This window comes from Brassica oleracea, chromosome C3 (assembly GCF_000695525.1).
Source record: "Brassica oleracea var. oleracea cultivar TO1000 chromosome C3, BOL, whole genome shotgun sequence".
Taxonomy (NCBI): domain Eukaryota; kingdom Viridiplantae; phylum Streptophyta; class Magnoliopsida; order Brassicales; family Brassicaceae; genus Brassica; species Brassica oleracea.
In genome coordinates, this window is record NC_027750.1 from 30,390,740 (window position 1) to 30,418,371 (window position 27,632).

The 27,632-nt window shown below is 35.8% G+C and overlaps 5 protein-coding genes and 1 long non-coding RNA gene across 8 annotated transcripts; 4 read left to right on the forward strand and 2 right to left on the reverse strand.

The window, feature by feature from the left end:
* Positions 1–2,433: 2,433 nt before the first annotated feature.
* LOC106333266 (probable magnesium transporter NIPA1) lies at positions 2,434–5,143 on the forward strand. Of its 2 annotated transcripts, none has more exons than XM_013771736.1 (9): positions 2,434–2,572; positions 3,211–3,454; positions 3,544–3,600; positions 3,703–3,793; positions 3,894–4,054; positions 4,132–4,259; positions 4,333–4,470; positions 4,543–4,635; positions 4,740–5,143. In XM_013771736.1, the coding sequence occupies exons 2-9, from the start codon at positions 3,325–3,327 to the stop codon at positions 4,944–4,946; spliced, it is 1,005 nt and encodes a 334-aa protein (XP_013627190.1). In that variant the 5' UTR covers positions 2,434–2,572; positions 3,211–3,324; the 3' UTR covers positions 4,947–5,143. The 2 variants fall into 2 exon arrangements, with proteins under 2 accessions (XP_013627190.1, XP_013627189.1); XM_013771735.1 differs by lacking the exon at positions 2,434–2,572 and adding an exon at positions 3,037–3,119.
* Positions 5,144–6,026: 883 nt separating this feature from the next.
* Positions 6,027–6,782, forward strand: LOC106333994. Its single transcript, XR_001268503.1, has 3 exons — positions 6,027–6,136; positions 6,363–6,454; positions 6,624–6,782. It is a non-coding gene; the product is annotated as an uncharacterized LOC106333994 (long non-coding RNA).
* A 2,690-nt stretch (positions 6,783–9,472) lies between these two features.
* On the forward strand, positions 9,473–10,756 carry LOC106330354. The gene has a single exon (XM_013768832.1). The coding sequence runs from the start codon at positions 9,473–9,475 to the stop codon at positions 10,754–10,756; it is 1,284 nt and encodes a 427-aa protein (XP_013624286.1).
* Positions 10,757–12,123: 1,367 nt separating this feature from the next.
* On the forward strand, positions 12,124–13,681 carry LOC106328240 (GATA transcription factor 1). Its single transcript, XM_013766641.1, has 2 exons — positions 12,124–12,368; positions 12,848–13,681. The coding sequence occupies exons 1-2, from the start codon at positions 12,219–12,221 to the stop codon at positions 13,511–13,513; spliced, it is 816 nt and encodes a 271-aa protein (XP_013622095.1). The 5' UTR covers positions 12,124–12,218; the 3' UTR covers positions 13,514–13,681.
* Positions 13,682–21,041: 7,360 nt separating this feature from the next.
* Positions 21,042–24,704, reverse strand: LOC106328779 (glutamine--fructose-6-phosphate aminotransferase [isomerizing] 2-like). The gene is made up of 10 exons (XM_013767288.1): positions 24,435–24,704; positions 24,183–24,355; positions 23,994–24,102; positions 23,762–23,907; positions 23,331–23,495; positions 22,795–23,143; positions 21,978–22,228; positions 21,789–21,903; positions 21,291–21,715; positions 21,042–21,217 (listed from the first exon to the last, which is right to left on the reverse strand). The coding sequence occupies exons 1-10, from the start codon at positions 24,661–24,663 to the stop codon at positions 21,134–21,136; spliced, it is 2,046 nt and encodes a 681-aa protein (XP_013622742.1). The 5' UTR covers positions 24,664–24,704; the 3' UTR covers positions 21,042–21,133.
* A 643-nt stretch (positions 24,705–25,347) lies between these two features.
* On the reverse strand, positions 25,348–27,402 carry LOC106328786 (myb family transcription factor APL-like). Of its 2 annotated transcripts, none has more exons than XM_013767297.1 (6): positions 27,167–27,402; positions 26,930–27,006; positions 26,665–26,722; positions 26,334–26,412; positions 26,169–26,238; positions 25,348–25,972 (listed from the first exon to the last, which is right to left on the reverse strand). In XM_013767297.1, the coding sequence occupies exons 1-6, from the start codon at positions 27,309–27,311 to the stop codon at positions 25,556–25,558; spliced, it is 846 nt and encodes a 281-aa protein (XP_013622751.1). In that variant the 5' UTR covers positions 27,312–27,402; the 3' UTR covers positions 25,348–25,555. The 2 variants fall into 2 exon arrangements, with proteins under 2 accessions (XP_013622751.1, XP_013622750.1); XM_013767296.1 differs by having other exon boundaries at positions 25,348–25,981.
* Positions 27,403–27,632: the final 230 nt, after the last annotated feature.

Here is a 27,632-nt window from a genome sequence, read left to right on the forward strand (position 1 = left end):
GAAGAAGCCGCTGCGAGTGCCCCAGCGGCTAGGTGGAGCGGTTTCATGTGGCCGCTGCGAGTCAAGAAAGTCAACATATTTCGTGTTTGACCAGATAATTACCAATTTGTGTTTTGGTTAACCCAGGTTTGTTGGGTTAAACCAGGTTCGACTTTAAGCTACTATAAAGGTCCTTCAGACCTAGTTGTGGGATCTTATCTTGTTTTCTATCTAATCACAAAAGAACTTTTAGGTGAAAGATCCTATCTTGATCATTTCTCTCTTGTGATTGCTTGATTATCTTGATCACTAATCATGATTAGCACCAAATAATTAATTCTTGGGCTCATCATGGAGAGTAGTAAGTAGTCATCTTTGGATGCATGAGTTAGGGAGATTAAGGGTGATTAAGCTAGATCTAAGGTGTTTAGGTATAGATCAATCTTATTCCTTGCTAGTAGAGGGCTTTTAATGCAACTTTAGAGTTGGCCTCTCTAAAGTTGAGCTCTAGGCATTTCATACTCGGAAGGTGTTTGATGAAATGCCTAAACCAACTCTCTTAAGCTTTTAACATCCTTTACCAAAGGGATTTGTTGTTAAAGGTGTTAAGATGGCTAGTAGACTTGAGATTAATGATTACTTAGATAACATTCAACCAAAGGAATTTGATGCTTGAGTTATCTAGGTAAATGAGCATTCATCTAGGGATAGAGTTTGCTTAGGATTGTGTCTAGGCCTAAGGTAGATATAGATTGGTTAAAAGTTGACACCTTTAGGTTGAATCTTGATCACCCAAGATCAATTCCCATAGCCCATGAGTTCTCCCTTCTTATAAGAAAGAAAGCTTTGTCCTTTATTGCATTTTAGGTAGTAATCTAGTTTCAAATCATCTCAAAAACTGATAGCACTTAAATTAAGCATGGTCTTGCATTCCCTTTGCATCATAATCACTTAGGACTGGTTTGACATCCTATATATTACAACATTTGATTAGAGGCCCTGAAACCCCTATCATCACTTGGAGGACCACTTGCTTAAACCATGCTACCCATACCCTTCCCTGAAGAAGAGTAGACAAAGAGGCTTTAGACAACACACTTTATTCCAAATTTCCATTTTTTTATATTCCCAAACCACCTTGCTCCGCTGGCCGAGTTACTGATTCCCAGGAGGATCTCGTTGAATGGTGACTGTCAATATCACCTTTTCAAAAGGAACACAATACATAGAGAATTAATGCGTTTGATACAAGATTTTGGTATAGGATGAAAGAAGCACACTAGAACGTTGAGAGGCCCACAATCACTATTTTAATTAGCAAAAGACGACTTGAGGATGGTAAGGTTTTGACACTTCAAGCACAGAACGGGATCTTGACTTTATGAAGTAAATGCTCACAATTAAATAAGACAGTCAAAAGAGATTTAAGTTAATTTTTTTTTTTTTTTTTTTGTAAAAGGATATAAAGTGGGACTTCCACGTAACGAACCACAAGGCATGCCCGTAGATACCTGAATTACAGCTATTTCAGAGTCAGACAAATCAGAAGCAAATAATCTTGAATTCTGCCTACTAAGCGCTATACCAGAGTGTAACTCAAATTCATGAAGGACAGTACGTACATTTTGCGCCGACGGCAATGAACGATCAACATTATAGAAGAAGATACCATAATAGCTCACTCTCTGTTGAGGTAGGTATGAATGAAACATCAGCAGCCGCTGCCCATAAGTGATTCTCACTTTAAAATGGGTGTGACTTATATTTCCATTCAAACTAATGATTTAACAATTCAGAAATAAGAAAATAATTTTCAATACTAGCCACTCAGATCATTTGATTGATCCAATTATATGTATCAAATTGGTTTAGTCAACTAAAGGAAATAATAATTTAAGATTATGTAAACAAATGACATTACTGCATTCCAGACTCCAGTTTTATTAGAAAAAACATTCCATACTCCATTAATAACAAACACAAAGCAAGACTAACAAAACAATTGTGTCAACTTAAAAACACACAAGACTATTAGTTGAAACATTTGTTCGACTTTCTGAAACATTTTTTCTTAATTTTTTTAAAAAAACCCTTTATAAAAAGATATACACATATAGAGATTATATTTATGAACAATTTCTCTTAGTATTTATATTTTATGGTTATAATTAAGATTCTGTTAAGATTTTTTTTCTTTTTGAAATTTTAAACCGCAATACGGAAGTTTCAAATTTTAGAAGCGTAAAAAATAAATAAAATTGATGAAAGAAAATATGAGAGAGAAATATAATTAAATAATTTAGAAAATTGACAAAGAAATAATAGAAAAGAAACAAATAAAGGTGGCAAGCATGTATATATAGTTAAGAGATTGATTGTTAAGTGGATTAGCAATTTAAGAGCTGTTGCTTCACCATTATCTGCTGGATTAGCTTGATTCCTAATTTTCTCTTCTCTCTGAATTAATTTATACCAAAACCCTAATTTTTAAAAATTGTTTCAACAGAAGAACAACTTATAAAACCAGTTGTCCCTTCCATGGCTTCTTCTTCTTCTTCTTGAGTTTGGGAAGAGAACGTGTCAAAGTGAAGAGGTACCTTTCAAATTCGAATATTCTAAGAAATCCCACGTTCTTGCTCGCGATATTATTCCCCCAATTTAATTTATCGTTTGTTTCTTTTCGCCGTAATTGTTTTTGTTTGTTTGTTTGTTTGCAATCGTAATGTAAATAAATCTGAAATCACGTTTGGTTTAGTGTTTGGCGTGCTCTCTACGGAATTAATGTTGATTCTTGAGAAATAAGTTAATGTGGATTAAAAGGTAACGTATATGAGAGGGTTTTAGGTTTCATACGTTAGTTTTCTGCCAAATCAGAGGAACAAATCCATCAACGTTTCAAAAACACTACTTGTAAAACGTATGTTCTTTACAATTTGATTCTATTTTAGGAGTAAATATTTGTCCTTTGTTCTTCATTTTTTATTTCTCTTTTAAATCGGATATGCTTCTATTTTCTTCCCGTGTTTCTATATTTGTCTCTTCTGTTCTGCCAGTATTTTTAGGCACTGGGTATTTTTAATGCTTATCTTTGTTTTTGTTGATGAGCTAATCATTAACCTAATAAGTCATCATTTGAATTCGTATGAGACTAACCTTTGCTCTTTATCTTTCTAGTTTATCAAAAGAAAATCATGTTCATAATCTGTTTTGTGATTTCCTTTTTGTATCCAGGCTGAAAACAAAATTTTATTCTTCCCACAAAATTCTTCTGAGGAAGTCTTTGAAGTCTTTATATTTAGACTGATTCATCTTCTTTTATATATAAACAATTATATATAAGCCAAGATGGATCAGATGTCACCTGATAACATCAATGGACTCATTTTAGCAGTCTCTTCAAGTATTTTCATTGGATCTAGCTTCATCATCAAGAAGAAAGGTCTCAAGAAGGCCGGTGCAAGCGGTGTCCGAGCAGGTTTCTTTTTTCTTTTCTGAAATCATTCTTGAATTAAGACTTTCAATTTACATAACTCTTGCTGCTTTTTGTTGTTTATCAACGATCAGGTGAAGGAGGGCACGGTTACTTATCTGAACCATGGTGGTGGGCTGGAATGATAACAAGTAAGTCTTATCAAATGCTGCAAAAAATGTTCTTAAGAATTTCTTTGAATTTAAATGAGAGATATAATATAACAAGTGTGTGTTTTGGTTCTCTTGATTTAGTGATTGTTGGGGAAGTAGCCAACTTTGCAGCCTATGCATTTGCACCAGCTATTCTAGTAACACCTTTGGGAGCTCTAAGTATTATATTCAGGTATTCTTATAACTATTGCAAACATACATTAGTATCACTATAATACGTTATATAAACTATGGTGTTTCTTGAAAATGAAAATTACACTTGTTGTATGCAGCGCAGTGCTCGCGCATTTCATTTTGAAAGAGAAACTGCATATATTTGGAGTGCTTGGTTGTGTTCTTTGTGTTGTTGGGTCTGTAACGATAGTCTTACACGCCCCTCACGAGCAGGAAATAGAATCAGTCAAGCAAGTTTGGAAGCTTGCTATTGAACCAAGTATGTATATTTATGATTTATTCGTCCACAGCCATAATGAACACAAGATATGCAAGATTGATTTTCTGTTTAATCAGGTTTTCTTGTGTATGCTGCTGTGATTTTGTTTGCGGTGCTTGTACTGATCTTCTACTGTGAACCGCGCTATGGGAAGACTCATTTGATAGTATATGTTGGAATCTGTTCTTTAATGGGTTCTCTTACTGTAAGTTTTTCATCTTTTCTCTCTTCATTACTCCCTCTCTAGTTTCCTCAAGCTTTGTCTCTTATGTTGTTAGGTTATGAGTGTTAAAGCTGTGGCCATTGCCATAAAGCTGACATTCTCAGGGATGAATCAGTTCAAATACTTCCACGCTTGGATTTTCATTCTAGTAGTCGCTATTTGTTGCCTTTTGCAAATCAATTACTTGAACAAGGTAAAAAACAAAAGCTTCTAAAGTTTCCTTCATATTCATCCGTTCCTAAGTTTCTCTTTCGTATTGACCAAGGCATTGGATACATTCAACACAGCGGTCATTTCTCCGGTTTACTACGTCATGTTCACAACTTTCACCATTATAGCTAGTATGATCATGTTCAAGGTCAAATTCTCTCTCGAGCCTTTTCTTGTCTCCCAAGTAAACTCTAACTAACAGCACAACAATTTTTCTTAACCCTCTCAACACTTTGTCTACGTGATTTATAGGATTGGGCTTCTCAGAGTGGATTAAAGATCGCGACAGAACTGTGCGGGTTTGTAACCATTTTGTCAGGGACGTTTCTGCTTCATAAGACAAAAGATATGGGAAACAGTGCAAGTGGTCGTGGATCTGTCACTCTGCCTAGTAACACTCCTGTTTTCACCAACTCAGGATCTGGTCGGAGCTCCAGCTCGGAAAAAATACCCTCCTGAGAGATTTTTTTGATCATCCAACGGTTTGATCTAACGGTCCAGATTCTTCCCTGTACGTAAACACGAGCACCTGAAAAAAGAAATTAGCCTCAAAACACAAGGATGTGAGTGTTAGTATGGTGATGATTTTGTTAGGAATGTTTGACTGGTTGCTTTTCTTATTATTTTGTTTCACACATGGTGATAATGTAATTTTACGACTAAAGATAATTAACAACAAAAATATTCATACGGTCAAATATCACTTGGAGAAACCAATGTCTTGACGTAAACTTTGGTGTCGCGACGATTGAAACAAAACCACCAAACCGGTTGACATACAAAGCGGTCTAACAAACTCAGTCAAACCGGGAACGGTCAAGAGTTTAGACCAAGATTCTCCTTTCTCCAAACTCCTTCATCACCCCCAAAAATCTGCATTGTTTCTTCTGCAAGCGTCAATGTAGAACATCCTCTATTGAAAAAAAACATCTTCTATTGAACACATCTCGTAACATATCAATATATCATCTTATATGATGGTGGATATTAATGATGATGAGTGAGTGGCTTCCCATTGATGTAGATGCCCGATCTTGATTTGTCAGCAAGAAAAACTCAAGATGGAAAACAAGAGTTGCTTTTTCTCCATAGCTTTCGAGTAAATCATTGCTCTGTATTGGTTCCTTTATTGCAACAAATTAACTATTTGATACTGCAAATGAAGTAGTACAAGAGGAAAAAAAAGGTAAGGGATCCGGCTTGGAAGTTTTAAGCTAAAATCTATATATAGTAGTGATAATAAAGACGCAATGACTCAGAGAAGCACTTTAGAGTAGGGGTGTCAATTGGTTGGGCCACCCATGGGCTAACCCATTCCAAACAAACATGGGTGGGTGATGGTCATACCCAAATAATTAATGATTCAATTGGGTTAAAGACTAAACCCACTTTGCCCATGGGTTAACTGGTCCAAACCAAATGGGTGTTGGGCTGACCCAAAAATTTAATTTCTAGGGTTTAGAGAATTTGGGAAAAAATCAATCAGAAATATTTTTTCCCGATTCTTTTCTTCTCTCTCGCGATTCTTTCTGCAACCAACGATTTTCTCCTCCCAGATTTCTCTTCGTCTACTGTTCTTGTGTTCATCAATCCATACGATTCTCTCTTCCCTCCCATCGATTCCCTTCTTCATTTCTCTACAATTTCAGGTATGATTCGATTTTAGCTCTGATCTCACGATTTCTCTACTTTCTGTGTTGTGGATGTTGTGGGTTTTGTGGATGATAATCTCGTTTCCATTGTTTCCATTGTTTACTCTAGTTCTGATGATGATGATGAATCGTTTAGAATATTGTTTTGTTTTGGGTTCAGAAACGATGCACACTTGAGATTTGGTTTTGGGTTGACGTGTATTGTATTTCTCTTTAAATGCAGGTTTCGTTTCTGCTCGGAGTCATCCCTGTCTTCATAGCATGGATATACTCAGAGTTTCTGGAGTACAAGAGGTCTTCATTGCACTCTAAAGTGTATGTATTTGGGGAATATTCTTTGAATTGTGTACTTATTTATACAGCTCTCTTGTTATGTGTGTAACTTGACAGTTATTCTTTACCTGTTACTTGCAGTCATTCAGATAATAATTTGGTTATTGCCTTTTAACTTTGCTTTGTGACTCTTTGCTGGTTGTTTGTGTAGGTTATTGAGTTAGACTGTAGCAAAGCAATACTCTGCTCGGCAAAGGATACCTCCACCTCCTGAAACTGCAGAAAAATCCTTCAGAGCCTTAATCTTTGAGAGGTATCTACTAGCTTTAGGAACAAAACTCAGAGAAGAATCAAGCTTTGGTGATCTTTGTCATGTTCTCTGGTAGATTTAATATGTATTTGCTTGTGTGTGGGATATTTTGGGAAATGAATCAGGAAGTGGAATGGGAAATAATTCGAGAATTTTGATAAAAATTTTGATAAAAATTTCAAAAGCCTGTGCGGGTAACATTTTGATAAAAATGAGGACCATTGCTTGCTCCACTTCAGACTTTGTATTCCAAATCTATAAAGTATGTATAGGTGTGGGAAATCACCTTGTAACCAGTCGTTTTGATTACCATATATAGGCCACTATTTGTTATTCATTTTAAGTGATTATGTTTTCTAATTCCAAAAAACTTACTATCAGATCAGAGATGGTCCTGAGCATAATCAAAGTGAAACATTGGCATAAAACCCTCAAATTTTTTAAAAAAAATTATGGAAAAAAATTATTTCTCTGAGTTGTGTCTTGCTCTTAAAGACTGCATTAATCAAAAGCATTTATATGTTTACCCTCTTTGCTGCATCACGTTTTTGCTTTTTTTTATATAAAAAAAGTGGATAACTATATTTCTCTTAACGTGTAGGTTTTGTGTGTCTGTGACTTAGAAACACAATATATAAGTCTTTTAGTTTACTTGTACTCAGAAAATGGAAGCTATAGACTTGAACGATGATGGTCAGAATGATGTGATGGATGAAGATATAGAGGATCATGAAGTTTTAGAGGATTCAGAGGCTAACAGAGACACACAACCGAGACAAGTTCAGTCCCGCCGTAAAGTCTCAAGGTGCTGGAGAAAGTTTACTATACTTGGAGGAAGGCTGTCTGATGGTACAACTAAGATCAGATGCAACCTTTGTAGAAGGTTTTACTTCTTAAATCTTTGCAAGAATGGAACCTCAACTCTGACTCGTCATATGAAGGTATGTCCAAAAGCTGTTGGAACACCTAGAAGTAATCCTAAGAATGTGGATATGATGGTGTTTCGTGAGATGATAGCTATGACCATTATTGAGCATGATCTTCCTTACAAGTTTGTAGAGTATAAGAGGATTAGAATGACTTTTACTTATGCTAATTCCAGTATTGAGTATTGGAGTAGAAACACATCAGCTTCTGATGTGTTGAAGATTTATGAGAATGAAAAGCAGAAACTTAGGAAAATCATTTTGCTTGAAATGTTTATGCTTGTGTTGATGTCTCTGCCCTTACATACAAGTTATGAGAATCATTGAATAACTCCAAGTTGCTATCTTTTTTCCTTCTTGCAGGCTGAAGACAAGTAAAGAAGCTGGAAGCTGGAGCAAAGTGAATCATGATATCAGAGTTATAACTTTTTTTTTACATAAAACAGAGAGTTATGAAAAACTGAAGTCTATTGAATTTAATTTACATCACATTTGTATTCAGAAATTTTCAATGACATTAAAATTGAGTTTAAATTGAGTTTTTACAAATTTTCTATAATTTTTATTTTCTATAAGTATATAAGTTTGTAAATTGAGTTTATAATAATTGATTATGAACAAAATTGAGCTAATTGTTAAAAAGAATAATAATGGGTGGTCTTGGGTTATTTCCAATGGGTATGGGCTAACTTGGGTGTGGGTGTTTTTGGGTATGGGTATTAAATGGGTGTGGGTGTTTTTGGGTATGGGTATTAAATGGGTGTGGGTGTTTTTGGGTATGGGTATTAAATGGGTGTGGGTGTTTTTGGGTATGGGTATTAAATGGGTGTGGGTGTTTTTGGGTATGGGTATTAAATGGGTGTGGGTGTTTTTGGGTATGGGTATTAAATGGGTGTGGGTGTTTTTGGGTATGGGTATTAAATGGGTGTGGGTGTTTTTGGGTATGGGTATTAAATGGGTGTGGGTGTTTTTGGGTATGGGTATTAAATGGGTGTGGGTGTTTTTGGGTATGGGTATTAAATGGGTGTGGGTGTTTTTGGGTATGGGTATTAAATGGGTGTGGGTGTTTTTGGGTATGGGTATTAAATGGGTGTGGGTGTTTTTGGGTATGGGTGTTAAATGGCCCAACTGTACACACCCATTTGGGTGTGGACCGCCCAACTTGACATCCCTACTTGAGAGGTACTGATTTAAAATGTGATTTAGTAGGTTTTATAGACTAAAAGTAATAAAAGAGATAACGCATTAACAACTAACATCATGAATTGCAATCTTCCTAACCATGTTCATGTTAGTTCCTTGTGAAGAAAACAAGAGCGAACTCACAGTTGAAATGCAAAATAGCAATCAGTAGTAAGTACAAAAACGAAAAAAACGAAAAGTTGATAACATATATCCAAAACACACGTACGGGATCAGTCTCAGTATCATTATCCACATGACACAGGGTGTGTCAACTGCAGACTTAGCCAAATAATATAGTAACGAAATATGAAATCCTGAGCTCCAGCATTTGATCCATGCGCTGAATATTTCCACGAGAGCGAACCCGACCTTGTTGAATGTCTACATCTTACTACAAGCTAGTTAGTACCTAACAAGTGAATTCGAGGAGGTTTAAAGATGAAGTCTATAATCCCCACAAACCCTAAACAACAATATGTACTAGTCGTTTCATCTCAGCTGTCACTGGAACCGGGGACCTCTAACACAATGGTCGAAAACCTTTTTCAGCTGAGCTAATGACACTCTTGAGCTTCTTAGACACAAGTCGACATATCAAATTATGAACAAAAGTTTCTGTCTTAAAAATAAAACTGATAAATGGCTTCTCCGCAACCAGTTTCATCACCCTCATGGATTCTCTCTTTCGAAGTGAAAGCGATTAAAACTGTAATATCTGGCGTCTCCACTTTCTGGTGCTCGAGCTTTATTCTGCCGAAATCCTGCATCAACAAAATAAATTCGTTGTGTGGTCAATTTTTGTGGAATGGGAACATTGAAGGACATCATACAGCTCGAGTGAGTTGGGAGACAGTAACTCTCACCAAGGATCAGGGTGGTTTGGGAATTAAGGACCTTCACAAATGGAATCTGGCGTGCATCTTAAAGCTAGTTTGGATTATCTTCTTTCGTCCTAACTCGGTCTGGGTCTACTGGTTTAAAGAGGTAATACTCAAAGGTGATGTCTCTAACTACTGGACAATAAGCACTAGTACTAGACATTCCTGGTTAGTGAACAAGATGATAAAGGCTAGGGAGTTGATTTACCCGTTGCTTAAAAGGCGAATAGGCAATGGTCGAAGTACTCGGTTTTGGTTCGATAACTGGCCTCCTCTTGGGAAGCTATACACGGCTCTAGATGCAGGAACTTCCCGACTAGGCATACCGAAGATGGCAACTGTTGCGTCTCTCTTCACTTCAGGATCCTGGAATTTGTCGTTCGCTAGGACTGATGCTCAGCTTGCTCTGCAGATTCATTTAACAACGGTAACTCTTTCAGATCAGGAGGATCACTATGAATGGGTGATAGAGGGACAAACAAGGGTGAGATATAAGACAGGTGAGATGTATGATTACCTGAAAGGTGTTCAACAAATGGTACCATGGGCTAGAGTAATCTGGATCTCCTATGGAATCCCGAGGCATAGCTTCCTCTTTTGGTTAGTCATGCTGGATCGTTGCCCTACAAGAGATCGACTCAATAGATGGGGATTAAATGTGGATCCTCTCTTCTTACTATGTAATACTCATCCAGAGTCTAGGAATCACCTGTTTTTTGAGTGTGGATTTAGCGCCGATGCTTGGAGAAAGATAGCTCATCGTTGTCAGCTCCAACCTCTCACCGTGTGGGGAGATATTATCCTTCAACTTCAAAGACTACTGAGGGATCGAGACTCTCGCCGACTAACTCTACTGGCGTTTCAAGCTTCCGTTTATTGGATCTGGACTGAGCGTAACACAAGACTGCACCAACAACTCTTCAAAACTCCGGAGACTGTCTTCTCAACGATAGACAAGCAGATTAGGAACAGACTGCAGAGCTTTCGACATGCAAATCCAAGGGCATCATCGGCGATGACTCAACTGTGGTTTCTCCACTCGTGAAAAGAAAAGGGAAGAAGACAGATCGCGATCGCCTCAACTCTGTTCTTTCTCGACACTCCATTGCTCAATCGTAACCATCCAACTCTCTTCTTCTCACCACTGGACCTCTCTGTTTACTGGGGTTTGTAGTTCTGATGATATGTATTTTCTTTATGACTGGGCTCTGCCCATAACAAACTTAAACCTATAGGTTTGTATTATTTTATTTTCTTTTGTTGTTTAATATGAAAGCCTTTTTAAAAAAAAAAAAAAGAAGTGAAAGCGATTAGAGCATGCAAGCCAAAACGGCATCGTTTCTTAGTCTTGTGACATGCCCAAGTTCGTCATATGATAGTCGTTACATATGAAATTATTTAGTTAATTAGAACTTCAATGAGTTGTAATTAGAATTATAGTTATTAATTCCTTAGCAAAAACAAATTTATTGACCGAATCAATTCAGTTAGACAAATAAAGAAGTCATGGATTTTTCAAGATCGTTTTGACTGTTCTTAAGATGTATTCAAATCTTATTTATTTACTAACTATAGTTACGAATTATAAAAAAAAATATCAAAATGATGTAATAAAATTTAGGAAGATTTGTTATTTAATTATTTAGAATCTTTGATTTCACAATATTTTTTTAAAAGATAAGAAAGAAAAAGTTATTCCTTAATTTAAACCATAATGGCGTAAATGTTACAATTCACTTGTCGCATTACAGTATATATTATTCACGCCTTTACTTTATATTTATATTTTGAATCAATAAATCGCTATTTATTTGTTAAAGTAATATCATAGTTTGGTGCGTCTCCAATCTACCCCGCAACTTGCGGTGGTAAGTCAAAAAAAAAAATTAGGCACGTGTTCGATTCTGATTGATCCAACACTCACAGCCTTCAAATCTTATTGGTTGATACACATCACCCGTTTGTTCTCAAATATAATTATCACCCCTAAACTTTACAAGTAATCACATGAATGCCATTATGGTAACAGTCCTCATTTCAAATATATTTTTCTTTAATAAGGAACGATGACTAAAAGTGTATCAGATCAAAAAATGCATCTATCATAAGTACGGTCAATCTTCCCCTTCCATTTAGCAGGGCCCACATGAGTAAACGACTGAAATTACATGAATGCCATTCAATCGCACCGTCAATCTTGGTTTCCACAATAACTTCAGTGGGCCGCGTGGTAGCTGATTCTGACATCAGTATGCGTTAAAAGGAAAGGTGATTTAAAAGGATTCATTTTAGTGTCATCCCCTTCCCCACTTCCAACCAAAACATAATCAAAATATTAAAAAAAAAACAATTATTAATTAAATATATATTTTTTTTACCTTTCTCGAAAAACAAAGCCGTGTTGATATTTGGAGAAGAAAGAGATTAAAAGCTTCATATGTTTCTCCTTCTCAACTTATTTTCTCTCTCCTAAACCATAAACCAAAAACAAAACTGCGAAAATTAAAATGGAATCATTCATGGAAGAACTTTTGAACTTCTCTGTACCAGAGGAAGAAGGAGGAGCGGTTGTTCGTTCGCCGAAGAATATTGCTCGCCGGAAAACTGGATTACGGCAGACGGAATCCTTCGGTTTATTAAATCCCGACGACGAACTTGTAAGTTCCTTTCGAAAGCAATTTAAAAAAATATCCCGACCGTTTCGTTACATACATGTTCGTTGGTGTGAAACGTTTTCCGGTGACTCGGCCGAGTCAAGTTGACTCGCCGCCGGAGAGGTTAGCCGAGTCACGGCGTTTGGGTTGTTGACTCAGTCGGTTTCGCCTCTATTAATTGTTCTCTATCCCTATTGGTTAAGTGAAACGTCATGTGTGGACGTTTCTTTTTGGCCGGTTTTGTAAAGACGAGAATACCCTTGGGTTGCTTTGGCTCAGGAGTTTGTTTGAGGGTGTTTTTGAGAATATACTTATTATGAGAGTCATTGTTTCGTGAGCTGTCACATTTAAATTTTCAACCATTTTTCGAATTTTGATAGCATGCCTTTTTTGAAAATATTTTTTTTTATTATTATTCGATGCATCTCAATTATTTTTATTGTAATAAACACGAAATGACGTAATTACCCTTCTATTTTCAGGGAGAGGGAGAGGTAGAGGAAGAAGATTTGGAGTGGATATCAAACAAAGATGCGTTCCCCGTCATCGAAACGTTCGTCGGCGTATTACCGTCGGAACATTTCAGTGTCTCGTCGCCGGAGCGAGAAGCGACCGAAGGAAAACAGTTGAGTCCGGTCTCGGTACTTGAGACGAGTAGTCAGAACATCTCTATAACTACGACGACGACCACCTCCAACAACAGTAGCGGCGGTAGTAACAGAAGTGTCCCGACCCCGACGATGATTAGTTGCTGTGCTAAGTTTAATGCGCCCGTTAAGACAAGAAGCAAGCGTAGGAGGAGGGAGGATTTGAGAATTTTGTGGACAGGGAACGACGAGCAAGGAGGAGGAGGAGGAGGATCGCAGAAGAGGAGGATGACGTCGGTTGCGGCGGCGGCTATGGGAAGGAAGTGTCAACACTGTGGAGCGGATAAGACGCCGCAGTGGAGGGCGGGACCATCGGGACCGAAGACGCTGTGTAACGCTTGTGGCGTGAGGTACAAGTCAGGGAGGCTTGTTCCAGAGTATCGCCCTGCTAATAGCCCGACTTTCTCGCCGGAGTTTCATTCGAATTCTCACCGGAAGATTGTAGAGATGAGGAAGCATGTTGTGTCCAGTGATGGTGGTGGTCGGCAAGATTGTGGTTAGAACTTGTTAGGATAATTTTCTTGTTCTTGAGTTTGTTTTAGGGTTTTGCAGTTGGAATTTAGTTTTTAATTTTTTTTTACCTTTTTAATTTGTGAAATTAGGGGTAATTATTCATTAGGAGATACTATGGCCAGTCAATAGAAGATTACTTTCTCCTTTTACTGTTTATTTTGTGCTAGTTAAAAATAGAAGAAAATATAAGTAAGTTAATGTTGGATAACTTCATAAATTGACCTTTTTCGATGTCTTCTTGGTCCCAACCAAAGATTATATTTTCTATGAGAGATATTGGAAATGCGAGGCAATTTTAGGAATTTTCTGTATGTCTTGATTGAGTAGTTCACTGATTCTACTTTTGTCTTTAATTACTGACAGATTCTCTAAAAATAACGTACAGATATGTTATTGGATAAATATGTATATGATATTTTACTATTTTGTACTTAAGAAGATTATGAAGGGTTATAAGGGCCAAATGTGATGTTATTCGTATTTTATCACAGATAGAGAAATTCAGATTATATATGGGTGAGAATAAAAAAGAAGAAATGAACAAATTATCAACCACTTATCAACTAACAACCAAACCTATTAAAGTCCGAGAAGTTTTGGGCAAATAAACCGAACCCGAAAATCCGAACCAAATCTGATCCGATAAAAATGAATCCGAACAGATCCGAATCCGGCATAAATACCGAATGGATCTTGTTTTATGGTATTTTGGGTTATGGATATTATCCGAACCAAACCCGAACCTAAATGGATATCCGATAGAACCCGAAACTTTCAAAATTCGCAAAAATAATTTGTGACAAACATGATCTCAATTCCTAATATGTATTGAAAATATATTGAACATCTAAAATAATTATCTATTATACGAAGATTGATGGTTGAAGGTGGTGGTTGAAGGTTGAAGTTTTTTTATTTTGATTTTGTTTTCATTGAATAATGTTTTTTATTTCATGAGAATTTGGTTTTCGTTTTATGCTTTCATTTATTTGGTTTTCTTTCGATCAATAACTATGTTTAACTTTCATTTGATTTTGAATTATCACATTTGATGTTCCTTTCTTTTTTGAACCGATTTTATTTATGTTTTGGTTACAAAATAGGTACAAATCAAGTATTTTAAAATCGAAGAACCGACTTTACTTATTTTTTGGTTACAAATTTGATATAAATCAGATACATTTAAACCGAAGAACCGATTGGGACCGAAACCAAAAGTACATCGGGTTGTACCGGTTCTTTGAAGATTTACTAACCCGAACCCGAACCCGATAGAACCCGAACCGATCCCGAACCAAATTTTCAGATAACCCGAATGGGGGTGATTTTGATAAACCCGAAAAACCGAAACCCGATTGGACTAAACTGAAACCCGATTGGGATCCTGAATGCCCATGCCTAAACAAAACAATAAGAAACTATTTTTTGTTTCGGTCTCAAATATGTATTTGTACGGCTAACTCCGTTACAAAATGATTCATACTTTTAATTTTTACATATATGTTGATAAAATATTAAATTTTAATATTAATATTAAATTTATATTTTTATGATTCTTTATTTTCCATAATTCTAGACCAATAAAAATTTAATTATATCTATTATTTTTTAAAATTTACATTGATAAAAATACATTAAAATAAAAAAAATAGTTTTTAAAATAGTTTTTTTAAAATATGTATTTTTTTGAAACAAATCAAATACATTTTATTACTCGATACCATCGATAACTTGTCCACTAGCATAATTATGTTGCGGTGGCTCACTGCAAAATCGCATTAATCACAAATCATTGTATATTAACTTTGATATTGCTTATATGATAAACATAATCGTCAATTACATAGCTAATATCGTCATTATCACAAAGCTATTAGTCTATTATGTTTGATTTGCTTAAAGTCAGAAAGAAGATCGTCAATATTGTTTTCAGAAAAAAAAAAAGATCGTCAATTACATAGTGAATATCGTCCCTTGTAATACAATATTAAGTTACTTTAGATTACAATAGAATTAATTAACATCATCATCTCTTGAGACAAAACTTGATGATGTAACCATTTCCTGATTTTAATAATTTAATTTTAATGTGATAATAAGGGAATTAAAAAAGGGTTAGACAAGTAACGTATGATTGAGGAGTCAGCATGTGTGTGGAGTAGTAGTCACATGTGAGTTGATACTTAGCTAATATCAGTGCACATGCCTTTACTCTTCTTCCTCCTAATTCCACCAACTCCATTGTCTCCATTCCACGCCATGAATTATATCATTATTTTTTCTATAACATTTTTTTTTTTTTTGTAACTGTATAACATTTTGTTTGAGAAAGAGTTTTTTTTTTTCTCTGTAATATCCAACAAATATATGTGTCTACCATATTTTATTTCATTCTACATATGTTATTGTATTTTTCTCCTTTTGTACCTTTTTGGCTTAAAATCTCTCTTTTATACATGTACACAGGGGAGAGGCAAAGCCAGACGTTTTATGATATGTGTAAATTACTAAGAAGAAAAACATAATAGGTAATCGACTTGAGAATATGTGAAGGCATGACATGATTTTTACCATTTTACCTAATAAATTCTAATGGGTTTAGGCCTAAAATTTTAAATATAATTATTTTTTATGGGTGCACATGCATCCACTACCCATAACCTACCTTCGCCCTTGTCTGTATACAAAACTTGCTAGAAATCAAGTGATTGTCGCATAATAGTTTTGTATTGTTGATCAAAATCGGACACATGATAGTTGATGAATAATGATATCTTTTCGTTTTGGCATGAATAATGATATCTTTTAAGCCATGAATTGATTTCGACATAGGATTAGGTAGATCAAAAATTAATTATTTTTATTGCATACTACATACATATCATCAGCCCGATAAATATGACTTGATTTATAAGTAAATATTTTTATCTAACAAGATATGCATCATCTAACTATCTTTATATAGGCAACCCAACTCGTTATTTCTTTAACAAAAAACACTAAACTCGTAGCATAGTTATCATTTATATACTAAAGCACAAGTTACCTAACAAATTAAAATTTGACATATGAAAAATATAAAATATTATAAAAAATTTCAGGACATAATCCTAAATTTCTCAGTATATTGCATTCACGTTCAAAACCATTTGATGATCACCATTTTCAAACTGTTTTTTTCCTCTTTCAATCTTCTCTGTCAAAGCAAGTAAGCAACATATTTTTATCTCTGTCAAATCAAAACATCAACATGTTTCTTCATGTCTGTTTTTTTTTCCTGCACCAATTCAAACGTCTTCTTTCTTTTCCTTTATACCAATTTAAAAATTTATTTATCATTGCTGACTCAATCGACAAGATATAAAATTACGAGAAGAAATTGACAATGGTATGGTATTTTTGAAGAGATTCAGTTTTAGATCACTGCCTGTATATAACTTAGAAACTTCCTATCTCAATTGATTTGCAGGCACATACACAATGCACTGTAGGTCACGGTTTGAAGAGATGAGATATAGCAAAATCAAAAATATTCTCTTGAAAAAGGACTAAAGGGATAATCATCATGTTTTGGCCTCACAGAGAAGGTTTTGCATGTTTTCTACTATTTACTACTTTTCTTTAATTTGTTGATTAATATTTAATTTGTTGAATTAATTATTTTTCAGCATTCACTACAACAGTTGAGTTCGACCCTAAAACTATTCTTGGATTAAGGGGGTGATTACTTGCGGCGGTAGATGCTGCAGACAGCCAAAATTTAGTCTAGAGCTATATATTTCAACCAATCGAGCTTTTTTTCGTTAAAAAACGCACAACAAAAAAATCTCTATACAATTAAAATATGGCTGCATGAAACTTTATTTCCAAAGCAAAAAGATAGTACTTTACAAAGCTAAAGCAAAATAATCTAACATAAAATAAATTTACAGGCTAAACTCTATAGCCAAAAACATAAAGCTACAGAACTTGCATTTCCAAATCCAAAGGTAAGTTTACTTTACTTAACTATTGCTAGACAAGTCATTATAATTTAATAAAAAACAAACTAAAGGTGTAAAAAAAATTATAATGTTAAAAAAAATCTTATAAATTTAACAAACTATCAAAATAAGTAATGTCAGTTAGTTTGAAATGTGTGCTCTTACAAAAAGATGTTAGGTGAATTAACATAAAAATAAATGCAACAGTTACTTAAAAGAGTAAAAAAAATAAACTAGCAAATTTGTTAGATTCATCTTATTTAAATTTACAGTAAATCATATTAAGTATATGTTATTATAAAATCATCAAAAAAAATTAAGGGATCAAATAAATCATTTTAGTTATATTTTATATTTTGTTATTTTAAAAAAGTTTTACAAACATATATCCATTTTATAATGATATTTGTTTTATCCCTTCAACTGCTTTGTTTCAATGTAGGAACCTCTATTATTACGTGCTACTGTTTACTCCCTCCATTTCAATTTAAATGTCGTTCTGGAGAAAAATTTTCGTTTCAAAATAAGTGTCGTTTTATGATTTCAATGCAACATTTATTAATAAGATTCTTTTGTTTATTTTTTCATTGGTTGAAATATAGTTAGGTGTATGAGTAATGATGTCTTTATTTTGAAAATGTACAAAATTAAACGTTTTCTTAATCCGTGTGCATAAGTCTAAAACGACAAATAAAGTGAAACGGAAGGAGTATATAATAGTTCAAATAATAATTTATTCTAATCGTAAATTATGACTAGGGGTGGGTATTCGGGTACCCATTCGGGTTCGGTTCGAGTCTATTCGGGTTTCGAATTTTTGGGGTCAAAGATTTCAGCCGCATTCGGGTATTTCTAAATTTTGGTTCGGGTTCGGTTCGGATCTTTGCGAGTTTGGTTTGGGTTCAGATAACCCATTAAAATTATTTTTAAAATTTTAAAATTCATTATATACTTTAAAATTCTCAAAATCTATAAACAAAAAAATATATTACATACATATAAATTTGAATAACATATATCAAAATACCTAAACGTAACATATAATTTGATTTGGTTTGAATATCTGGATAGATAATCAATAGATATTTCATGTATTTTTGGTGTTTTGAGTATATTTTAGCTATTTTAGACATTTACTTTTGACTATTTGTATATATTTTCAAGTATTTTGGATAATTTAAAAATATCTTATATATTTTGGATATTTTTAATAGACAATAAATCTAAAATATATTTATATACAGCGATATAGAAATCTATTTCGGATACATTCGGGTACCCGAAATACTTCGGTTCGAGTCGGGTTCGGTTTCGGTTTTTTAGATACCAAAATTTTAAGCCCGCTCGGATATTTAATCAATTTCGGTTCGGGTTCAGTCAGGGCCGGTCTTGGGCAAAGCCTAACGAAACATTGGCCTTAGGCCTCCAAAAATTTTTGAAAAAATTACATAGAAAAAAGCCTCTAAAATTTTTTTTTAGGCCCCCAAATTTACCAAAAAAAAATTTTAGCTGAAACTTTTTAGAAACCGCCTACAGCCCCCTAAATCTCGGGGCCGGCCCTGGGTTCAATATTACTTTTTCGGGTCGGGTTCGGTTCTTCGGATTCAGATTTTTTGTCCAGCCCTAATTATGATAATGATCAAATATTTTTTTTTTTAAAGTAAATTAACCTGTGCACAGCACAGGCAGTAATACTAGTATTTTACTAACTAGCATAATCAAATTTTGGAGGAAACGAACCGAGACTATTCTGCAATTTGAAGAATCCTAGATCAACATAAATACGCTACTCTTTTCATCTTTTGACGAACTGTTGTATAGAAGATATTCAAGATAGTTGGTGATAATATAGGCAAAAATAAAAGAAAAAAGTTTTGTGATAAAAGAAGAAGAGAAGATAGTCAAGATAGTTGCTCAAAAACATTAAGAAACAATCGGGCCGAACTGGCAGTGCGTTCTTTGTCGTACGTAAGACCTTAACCAAAATAATGGGTCAAATATGTAGCCTACGTGCGAATATGCAAAATCTCAACCTACTACTGTTTATTAGGGCTGGGCAAATAAACCGAACCCAAAAATCCGAACCGAACCCGATCCGATAAAAATGAATCCGAATCGATCCGAACCCGACATAAATACCGAATGGATCATGTTTTTTGGTATTTTTGTACTGAAAAATGACCATGCTTACATATTATCAAATTTACAACGTAAACAAAAAGACACTCTATCTTGTCATTAATATAAGGGTTGGGCATTTTGTCCGTTAAATTCGATTCGTTATTCGTTTTGATCTGAAATTTTCGGATATCCGTAAACTTTCACAACAAAGCAAATACTAAAAATTAATATCCGCTAAAATAGAAATAAATCACAAATATTAAAATTTTGGGAAGAAGATATCCGCTCCGATCCGACAATATATAAATACATGTATATCTTGATTATATTCAGAGTTTTAAATGTATAAATTTATATAATTATTTTTCTAACATATGATTATGATTTGACAAATTCTATTCATATTATTACTTATACTAAAGTATTACATAAAAAAAGAGAAAAAAAACTTATGACAATTATAACTTTTTCTTAAGTTTCGTCTTATTCTAATTGTTAACTAAGTTTAAAATTTACAAAATATGTATTTTCACTATTTTTTTTAATTTTAATTTTATATATCATGCGAAATAATATTTTATAAAACAAATTTGTATCAAATTTTCAAGATTATATGTATTAATCAAAATGCATGAGATATCCGTAAGTATTCGTAAATATCCGCAAATATCTATTTATTTTCTAAATTTTTTCGAAGCAAAACAAATCAAAAAATTAGATATCCGATGTGTGCCCAGCCCAAATTAATATACAAAATATTTCAAAATTCAAACTGAGAAACAAATGTTTGATCAACGTTGACTTATCAAACATGACAAATTGACAACGCTTAATTGTTTTTACTACTGTTGACAAGGCTTAATTTTTTTTCTTTATTTTAGCAAGTTAAACAAGCTGATATTTTCCTACGGTTTATCACTAGTTTGGAGTTTGGACTTTATACTAGTCTTATTTCAAAAATGAAAAATGTATTCAAATTAAAAGAAGAGAAAAAGACAAAAATAACACTAAATCAAGTTTATGTTCCCAAACTAGCACTCAAGGTCAAAAGTCACAAAAATAGCACTTAATGTTTTATCAAAAGTCACAAATTTAGGGTTTAGGGTTAAAGGGTGGGGTTTAAGATTTAGGGTTTAGGGTTTAGGGTTTAGAGTTTAGGGTTTAGGGTTTAGGGTTTAGGGTTTAGATTTTAGGGTTTAGGGTTTAGAGTTTAGGGTTTATGGTTTACGGTTTAGAATTTAGAGTTGAGAAATGAGGTTTTGCGGATAAGATTTCAAATTTTGAAAAATAAAAAAATTAAAATTTTCAAGGGATAAATTTAGAAAGATGCTATTTTGGTCATTTAGTTTTTGAGTGCTATTTCTGTGATATAAACTTAGAAAGATGCTATTTTGGAGATTTGCCCATAAAAGAACTCAAAAGGTAATAATAATACGATGGCTTTAGCGAGACTAACATGAACATCCAAACGCATATACCTATACGGCTATACAAACTAAGCTCTCTATTGAGTGGTCACACTCTTAGCTAGATTCCTCGGCTGATCAACATTGTGACCTCTCAGAACAGTTAGATGATAAGCCAATAACTGTTCAAAAAACAGCACAAAGTTTAACTTACAAAAAAAACAGAACATACGATATAGATCAGATGGTTTTTACCTGTAATGGCACTATATTAACAACAGGCTGTAAACAATCTTCCACTTGTGGAACCTCTATAGCTCGACAAGATCCACTCGAGCTCACAGACGCTGCATCACCTTTTGAGCACATCACTATTAACCTCCCTTTGCGTGCGTGTAGTTGCTGAATCACGGACTGTTGTTTGCTGAAACAAGCATCCCGAGTGGCGATCACAGCGATGGGTAGATTCTCATCAACTAAAGCTAAAGGCCCATGTTTCATCTCCCCTGCAAGTATCCCTTCGCTGTGCATAAGCGATACTTCTTTTACTTTCAACGCTCCTTCTAATGCTGTTGCGTAGTTGTATCCTCTCCCAAACACAAGCAGTGACTGCTCGTCTATCAATAGTTGCGCTAGATCCTTCATTTCCTCGTCTAGCTTTAGTACTTCCCTGACCTTATCTGCATTCAAGTATTATATAAACTAAACACAAACTGCTTAAAAGACAGTCTTGAGAAGAAGCCCACAACTTACTTGGTAAATCAAGTAGCCCATCAACTATAGCTTCCCGTCTCGTTTGGCTGGAGATTGTGTCGCTTCCAATTGCTAAAGCTAGCATTACCATCACCACAATCTGACTTGTGTATGCCTAGTGAAAGCAAAAGTTGTTTAAAACTTCAAATCTTTGAAATATATTTATATTCAGACATTCAGGAATATTACCTTTGTACTTGCAACACCGATCTCAGCTCCTGCGTTGATATGGACACCACAGTGTGTTTTCCTAGCTATGGAGCTCCCAACGGTGTTAGTTATGCCGACACATAACGCACCGTTTTCCCGAGCATACTCCAAAGCAAGTAATGTATCTGCGGTTTCACCAGACTGACTCACAAACACCGCGGTGTCCTCTCTGTATATGGGACCTTGCCGGTCCCAAAGATCACTAGCAATCTCCATGCTAACTGGTATACCTATGGAAAGAACTCGAGTTAAGCAAAGTAGTACTGACTACTGAGCATATTATCCGAAACCAGCTGGAACCAAATAGGAAAAACCAGACCGAAACTTACAAAATCCCGAACAGTTACTATTTTTCTAAATCCAAAAAACCAAAACCAAACTAGAACCGAATCGAGAACCAAACAGGTACCCCAGTATTCGAAATATAATAAAATATTAATTATTTTAATTTTTATATTATAATATAATTTATAAATAAAAATATCCAAAAACCCGAATTACTTCAATATTTTTTTTTCGTTTTTTCTATGTTTAACTTGGGTTTCAGGTTTTTCATTTTTTCTTCTTTAAATCCGAACTATTTCTAATTCGGTTCCACTTCGTATTTTATAAAAGAACAGAAACCTGACCCGAATCAGACATTACCTGAACCGACCCGACCCAAAAAATGTCCAGTTCCTAAACGGGTCTTAAACACCTCAACCCGAACAACCCGAACCGAAAATCCGAATGCTAGCACTAAAGCAGAGTGGAAACAAAAATCAAGGAAAAAACATATTATTGTAGTAGTAATTACCAGAGAGTTCTTCCAGGATAGGTCTCGATGCAAGAGCGGCGTTGTAACTTGTCCCGCACCCTATGAAAACTATACGCCGGCTGCGTCTTATGGTCTTTAAGTGATCTTTCAACCCACCAAGGAGGACTGTTTTCGGTTTGCGTGAACCACCGCCACGTATAAGCCGGCCTCTCATTGTAGTAGTTAAAGATTCCGGCTGCTCATGGATTTCTTTTTGCATGTAGTGATCATATTTTCCTTTGTTTATTTGCTCCACTTCCATCTCTAGTACAGATAAAGCACGTTCCACTGAAGCAGGCCTAGATGAACCGTTACGCCTTTCGAACTTGAGTATTGACACGCCTCCATCCTGTGGATAAAAGTGGAAGTGGTGAAGACATATCTAAAGAATGTGCATAGGTTGTATAATAAGGGAATAGCCTCATATCTACTGAAAGACGTGTCATGATATTTATTTACATGTTTCAGTTGCTACTTAGTGATCAGACCCGTTAGTCATATGCTAGAATTCAACATTAATACTTGATGAGTAATACCTTGAGATGAACAACTTCGCCATCTTCAATCACCAAAACTTTCTTTGTATGCTCAACAAGAGCGTGCGGGTCGCTTGATAGGAAAAACTCCTTGGGATGCTCATTCTTGGAAAGAAAGTGGGCATCTTTGAAAACATGATTATTGCTCTTGTCTTGATCTAGCTCCTAGGAAACCATGCAAAAAAAAAAAAAGAAAATGTACCGCAGTTGCTTAGGTATGGAAGAACTCAGAAAGGTGCCGAAAAATATACAAAACTATCACTAATAATATGTTCCAGATTGAGTCTTAAAAATGCAAAACTAGGACCTAGGTGAGGAACTTTACTAAAAAGAATACCCTAGAAGTTGCTCTAATGTTACATTGCTTGATACATACTAACAAAGAAGAAATCTCAAGTTCGTGTGATATAGTGCGGCCGAGAATTGCTTACTTTAACGCCTAAAAGCAAAGGGCTACCACGCTTGCAGGCAACTAACTCATTGGGATAATGCCAGCTTTTAAAAATAAGAGCATAAGCTCCCTCGAGATGTCTCATCACTTCAAAGACAACTTCACAGAAAGTCACGGTCTGTTCCCCTAGAGAGCATAAGAAATAGAATGTACCCCGTCAAATGTGAAAAAGCTAATACAAATATAACTACTCAGTCTAGAGAAACACTTACCTTCTTCATTAGCTTTGTCGAAAACAAATTTAGCAAGCTTGGGAATGACTTCGGTGTCTGTGTCCGAATCAAAAGTAAAACCATGCCTGACTAATGTTTCTTTCAGTACCTGAAAGCAAGAACAATAACGAAGTCAATGAATTAAGAAGGGATTAACAAAAGCGAGTAAGGAAAGAAGAAGAGAGAGACCTCGTAGTTGGTGATGACGCCGTTGTGAACAACCAAGAAGTCATCACCAGGACCAGAGGACTGAGGATGACTGTTCCTCGGAGCTGGCTCACCGTGAGTAGCCCACCTCGTGTGTGCGATTCCCGCGTGGAAATAGAAAACCTCGTCCAAGTTCAAATCTGTATTCGTAATCTCTGCAAATCCAAGGCAAGAAAACACAATCAGATCACAAGAGAAGAAAGATTGGAAACGAAAATGAGAGAAGAGTGAAACCTTGGTTGACGGAATTGACGAGTGATTCGATGTTGCCAGCCTGGCGAAACACGAGAGGAGGAGGAGGAGAAGAGGTGGAGTGGAGAGGAGAGAGGGAATCGTCGATGGCGATGCCGGCGGAATCGTAGCCACGGTACTCGAGACGACGGAGGCCGTTGAAGAGGACCTCGAGAATGTGCCGTCTCTCTTTGTTCGCGTGGAAATTCAGATACGCGAATATTCCGCACATTCTTCTTCTGTGATCTCTCTTTGGCTCTTTCAAAAAGTTTCTCTGAATGAGAGGGAAGACGAAGGAAAGGAGGGACGGTGTGAGTGAGAGAATTTTCTAATTTTGACTCAGATTTGGGGCTTCACTTGTAAATATCTCCCAAGATTTTGGATATTTTGGTCTTTCTCACTTGTGTCAGAAACAGTGACGTGGCTTTATGTAATTGGATGGAGAGCGAGTTTTGCTTTCTTTGGCAGCGAGTACAGTCTACGCCTCCTCGCACGTGGACGATGATGGTGCGCGCCGCTGGTCACGTGGGATTTCTACTTTTATTTGGTCATGTTTTTTTCTTGTAAAGGCCCAACAACCCAATTCGTGCATATACACGCGTCGATAAAGCCCACTAAAGAGTGCTGCTATTTTTTTTTCTCTGGACAGAAAGCAGCCAATGTTCCAGCGAAGTCTTTACAAAACTTCTGCTAAATCTGATTGGTTTTACTCCCAAAAATCTGAGAGTGGCGTCAGTGAGACAATTCACGAGGACGGTTAATAATAGTGAAACTGCTCAACTCAAGACCAAAAACAACAATGACCCGGTGATAATCTCCAGCTCTTCCCCATTTTCCTGTCCTTCTCAGCGTACTTCTTGTTGCAGAGAATGCTCAAAGTAAATATATAAATTATAAAGAGTCATGACGAAAGAGATTACGAGTAAAGGCTCAAACTTGATGACAATTTTTGTATCGAATACAAGAAATAATAATTAAGGCAAGTTACAAAGCTTGAACATCAAATATATACATAAGAGTAGGCTACGATAAAACACTGATGACAAGTTTTGTATCGAATAATACAATCCCCCTCCAAAGCAAGTAAACATCTTTTCTCAAATTGATTTCTTCGTACCTAAACTCTATCCAATGGTACTACTAGGCACAGTCCAGCTCCCTTCATACCCGACATTGTTTCCTCCACGATGCCTCTTCTTCATCGATGCAGCAGAAACCGAGCTCCCATTGGTGTTGGAAGTCAGAGAGCTTTCAACAGAACAGTTGGTTGTTGTGATGTTGCTTTTGTGGTCTATTGCTGCTACTTCAAGCTCGGACAAAGACGGCATCATCATCATCATCTTTGTTGCATCAAAGTATGGGACTGTTGTTCCTTGAGAGTTATTAGAGACTTTGATGGCTAGCTCCGACAGCTCTTCCCTAGCTGTCTCAAGCCCAGTAAACATAGCAGCTTGCTCGTCAAAGGCCTTGCAAGCTTTCTCGAGAATCGTTTGTAGGTATTTCCCTTGGGCCTCTATCCTTACCTGGAGTCTCCGTTGCACCTGCCCATGCTAAAAATACTAATCAAAAGGTTTGCACTTTAACAGCATATCATATTAGCAGAAACTCCTATAAAAGTTATGACTGTTGATTCAGTCTTATTAGGTAGAAAGAGTCTTGGCTATGAACTTATGATAATCTTGCTAATGTAACTTCGTCTGTTCAAGAACAGCAGCAAGAGAAATGAAGAAAACTAACCTCCAATTGCTCGTGCAGTCTTCTTTGAACTTCCATTTGAGCGCGCAGAGCTTCAGTGACTTGGTAACTCCTGGTTTGGCAAACAAATAAAGAGGTTTATAAAATTGTAACTCGCTAACCAGTGGCAAAAAACAGTAAGGAAATAAAAGTGAACTGTAACCGTACTCGTTCTGTTCCTGCGCAGCTAGTTTCAATGATGACGGTGAAGAGGAACCTGTGTCCTGACTCTCCCCAACACAAGAAGCTGCAGCATCAAGTTCACAGAATCAATGGAAGTCAACGAGACATGGACACACAACTAAGATTCATCTAAACAGGGTTCCCAACCAGATTTTATCGGTTAGAATCAGTTTCAAGACAATGAGCAGTTTACTTATATAAATATATATTTTCTGACAACACCAGTGACAATTTAACAAAAGAGTCCGTTGAAGAGGGTCCAAACAGCCAAAGGGATGAAGGAGGCGTTGGCAAACAGAGATAGAGAATAAAATACCATCCTTGTTGGAGTTGTCAGTTGAGTCTTTACAAGCTTGCCTCCCTTGCCGAAATTTCTGTCAGAGCAAAACACATACAAAGGAGAGAAGCATTAGATTAATCAAACACACCCAAATGGAGCATTACTGTAACAATGACATAACTAAAGCTTAACTTAAGTCTACAGTTCTAGCAAATCTCAGAATCTAAGGTACTGCGTCTCAGTACCCAAATAGCTCAACCACATAAATCTAGAGATGAGCAAGTAAAGCAGAGAGAAAGACCTGAAGATGAGATTTGAGGTGGTAGAGGGTGAGACCTTTCACTCCCATTGTTCTCATCAGAGTTTTGGGCGTCGCTTCTGCAAAAGAATTAAACAACTGTCAGTAACAACAAGACCAAAACCCATTTCTAATCAAAATCACAAACCCTAGAAACGAGTCCACGAACTGAGCAACGAGAAGACTAAAAGGAGCCACCTTTCACCAAAATTTTAGGCTAATCAGTAAAAAGGTACTCACTTTCGGGACCACCGAGCTCCGTGACGGCTTCAACGAACCTCTCATGGAGCTCCGCCGTCCACCGGAGACGGGGTTTCGGGTCAGTGGTCAAGACCAAACAGGCGTCTCCGGGAAGATTGGTTCCGTCGAGAGGTCCATGGTACATTTTTTCCAATTGCGCCGCCTGTTTCCCGAGAAACTGAAGGAAGGAAAGTGTTTTTAGGGGAAAGAAAAGTTGGGTGGTTGTTGAGGAATTGGATCCGGGTCAAACCTCCGGGTTTTTTTTAGACAGCGACGAGACGGGTGGACAGATTTGGACGTACCCTCTCTCTCTCTACCATTATACGTGAACATTAATGATTACATTCCTTTTTTATTATCCGAGGAATATTATTAACAATTAACCTTATCTCGATTAACCAAAATGCCATTACTTATGTGTCATCATGAGAATCATTTTCACAACCTTTATTAAATAATCCTTCTT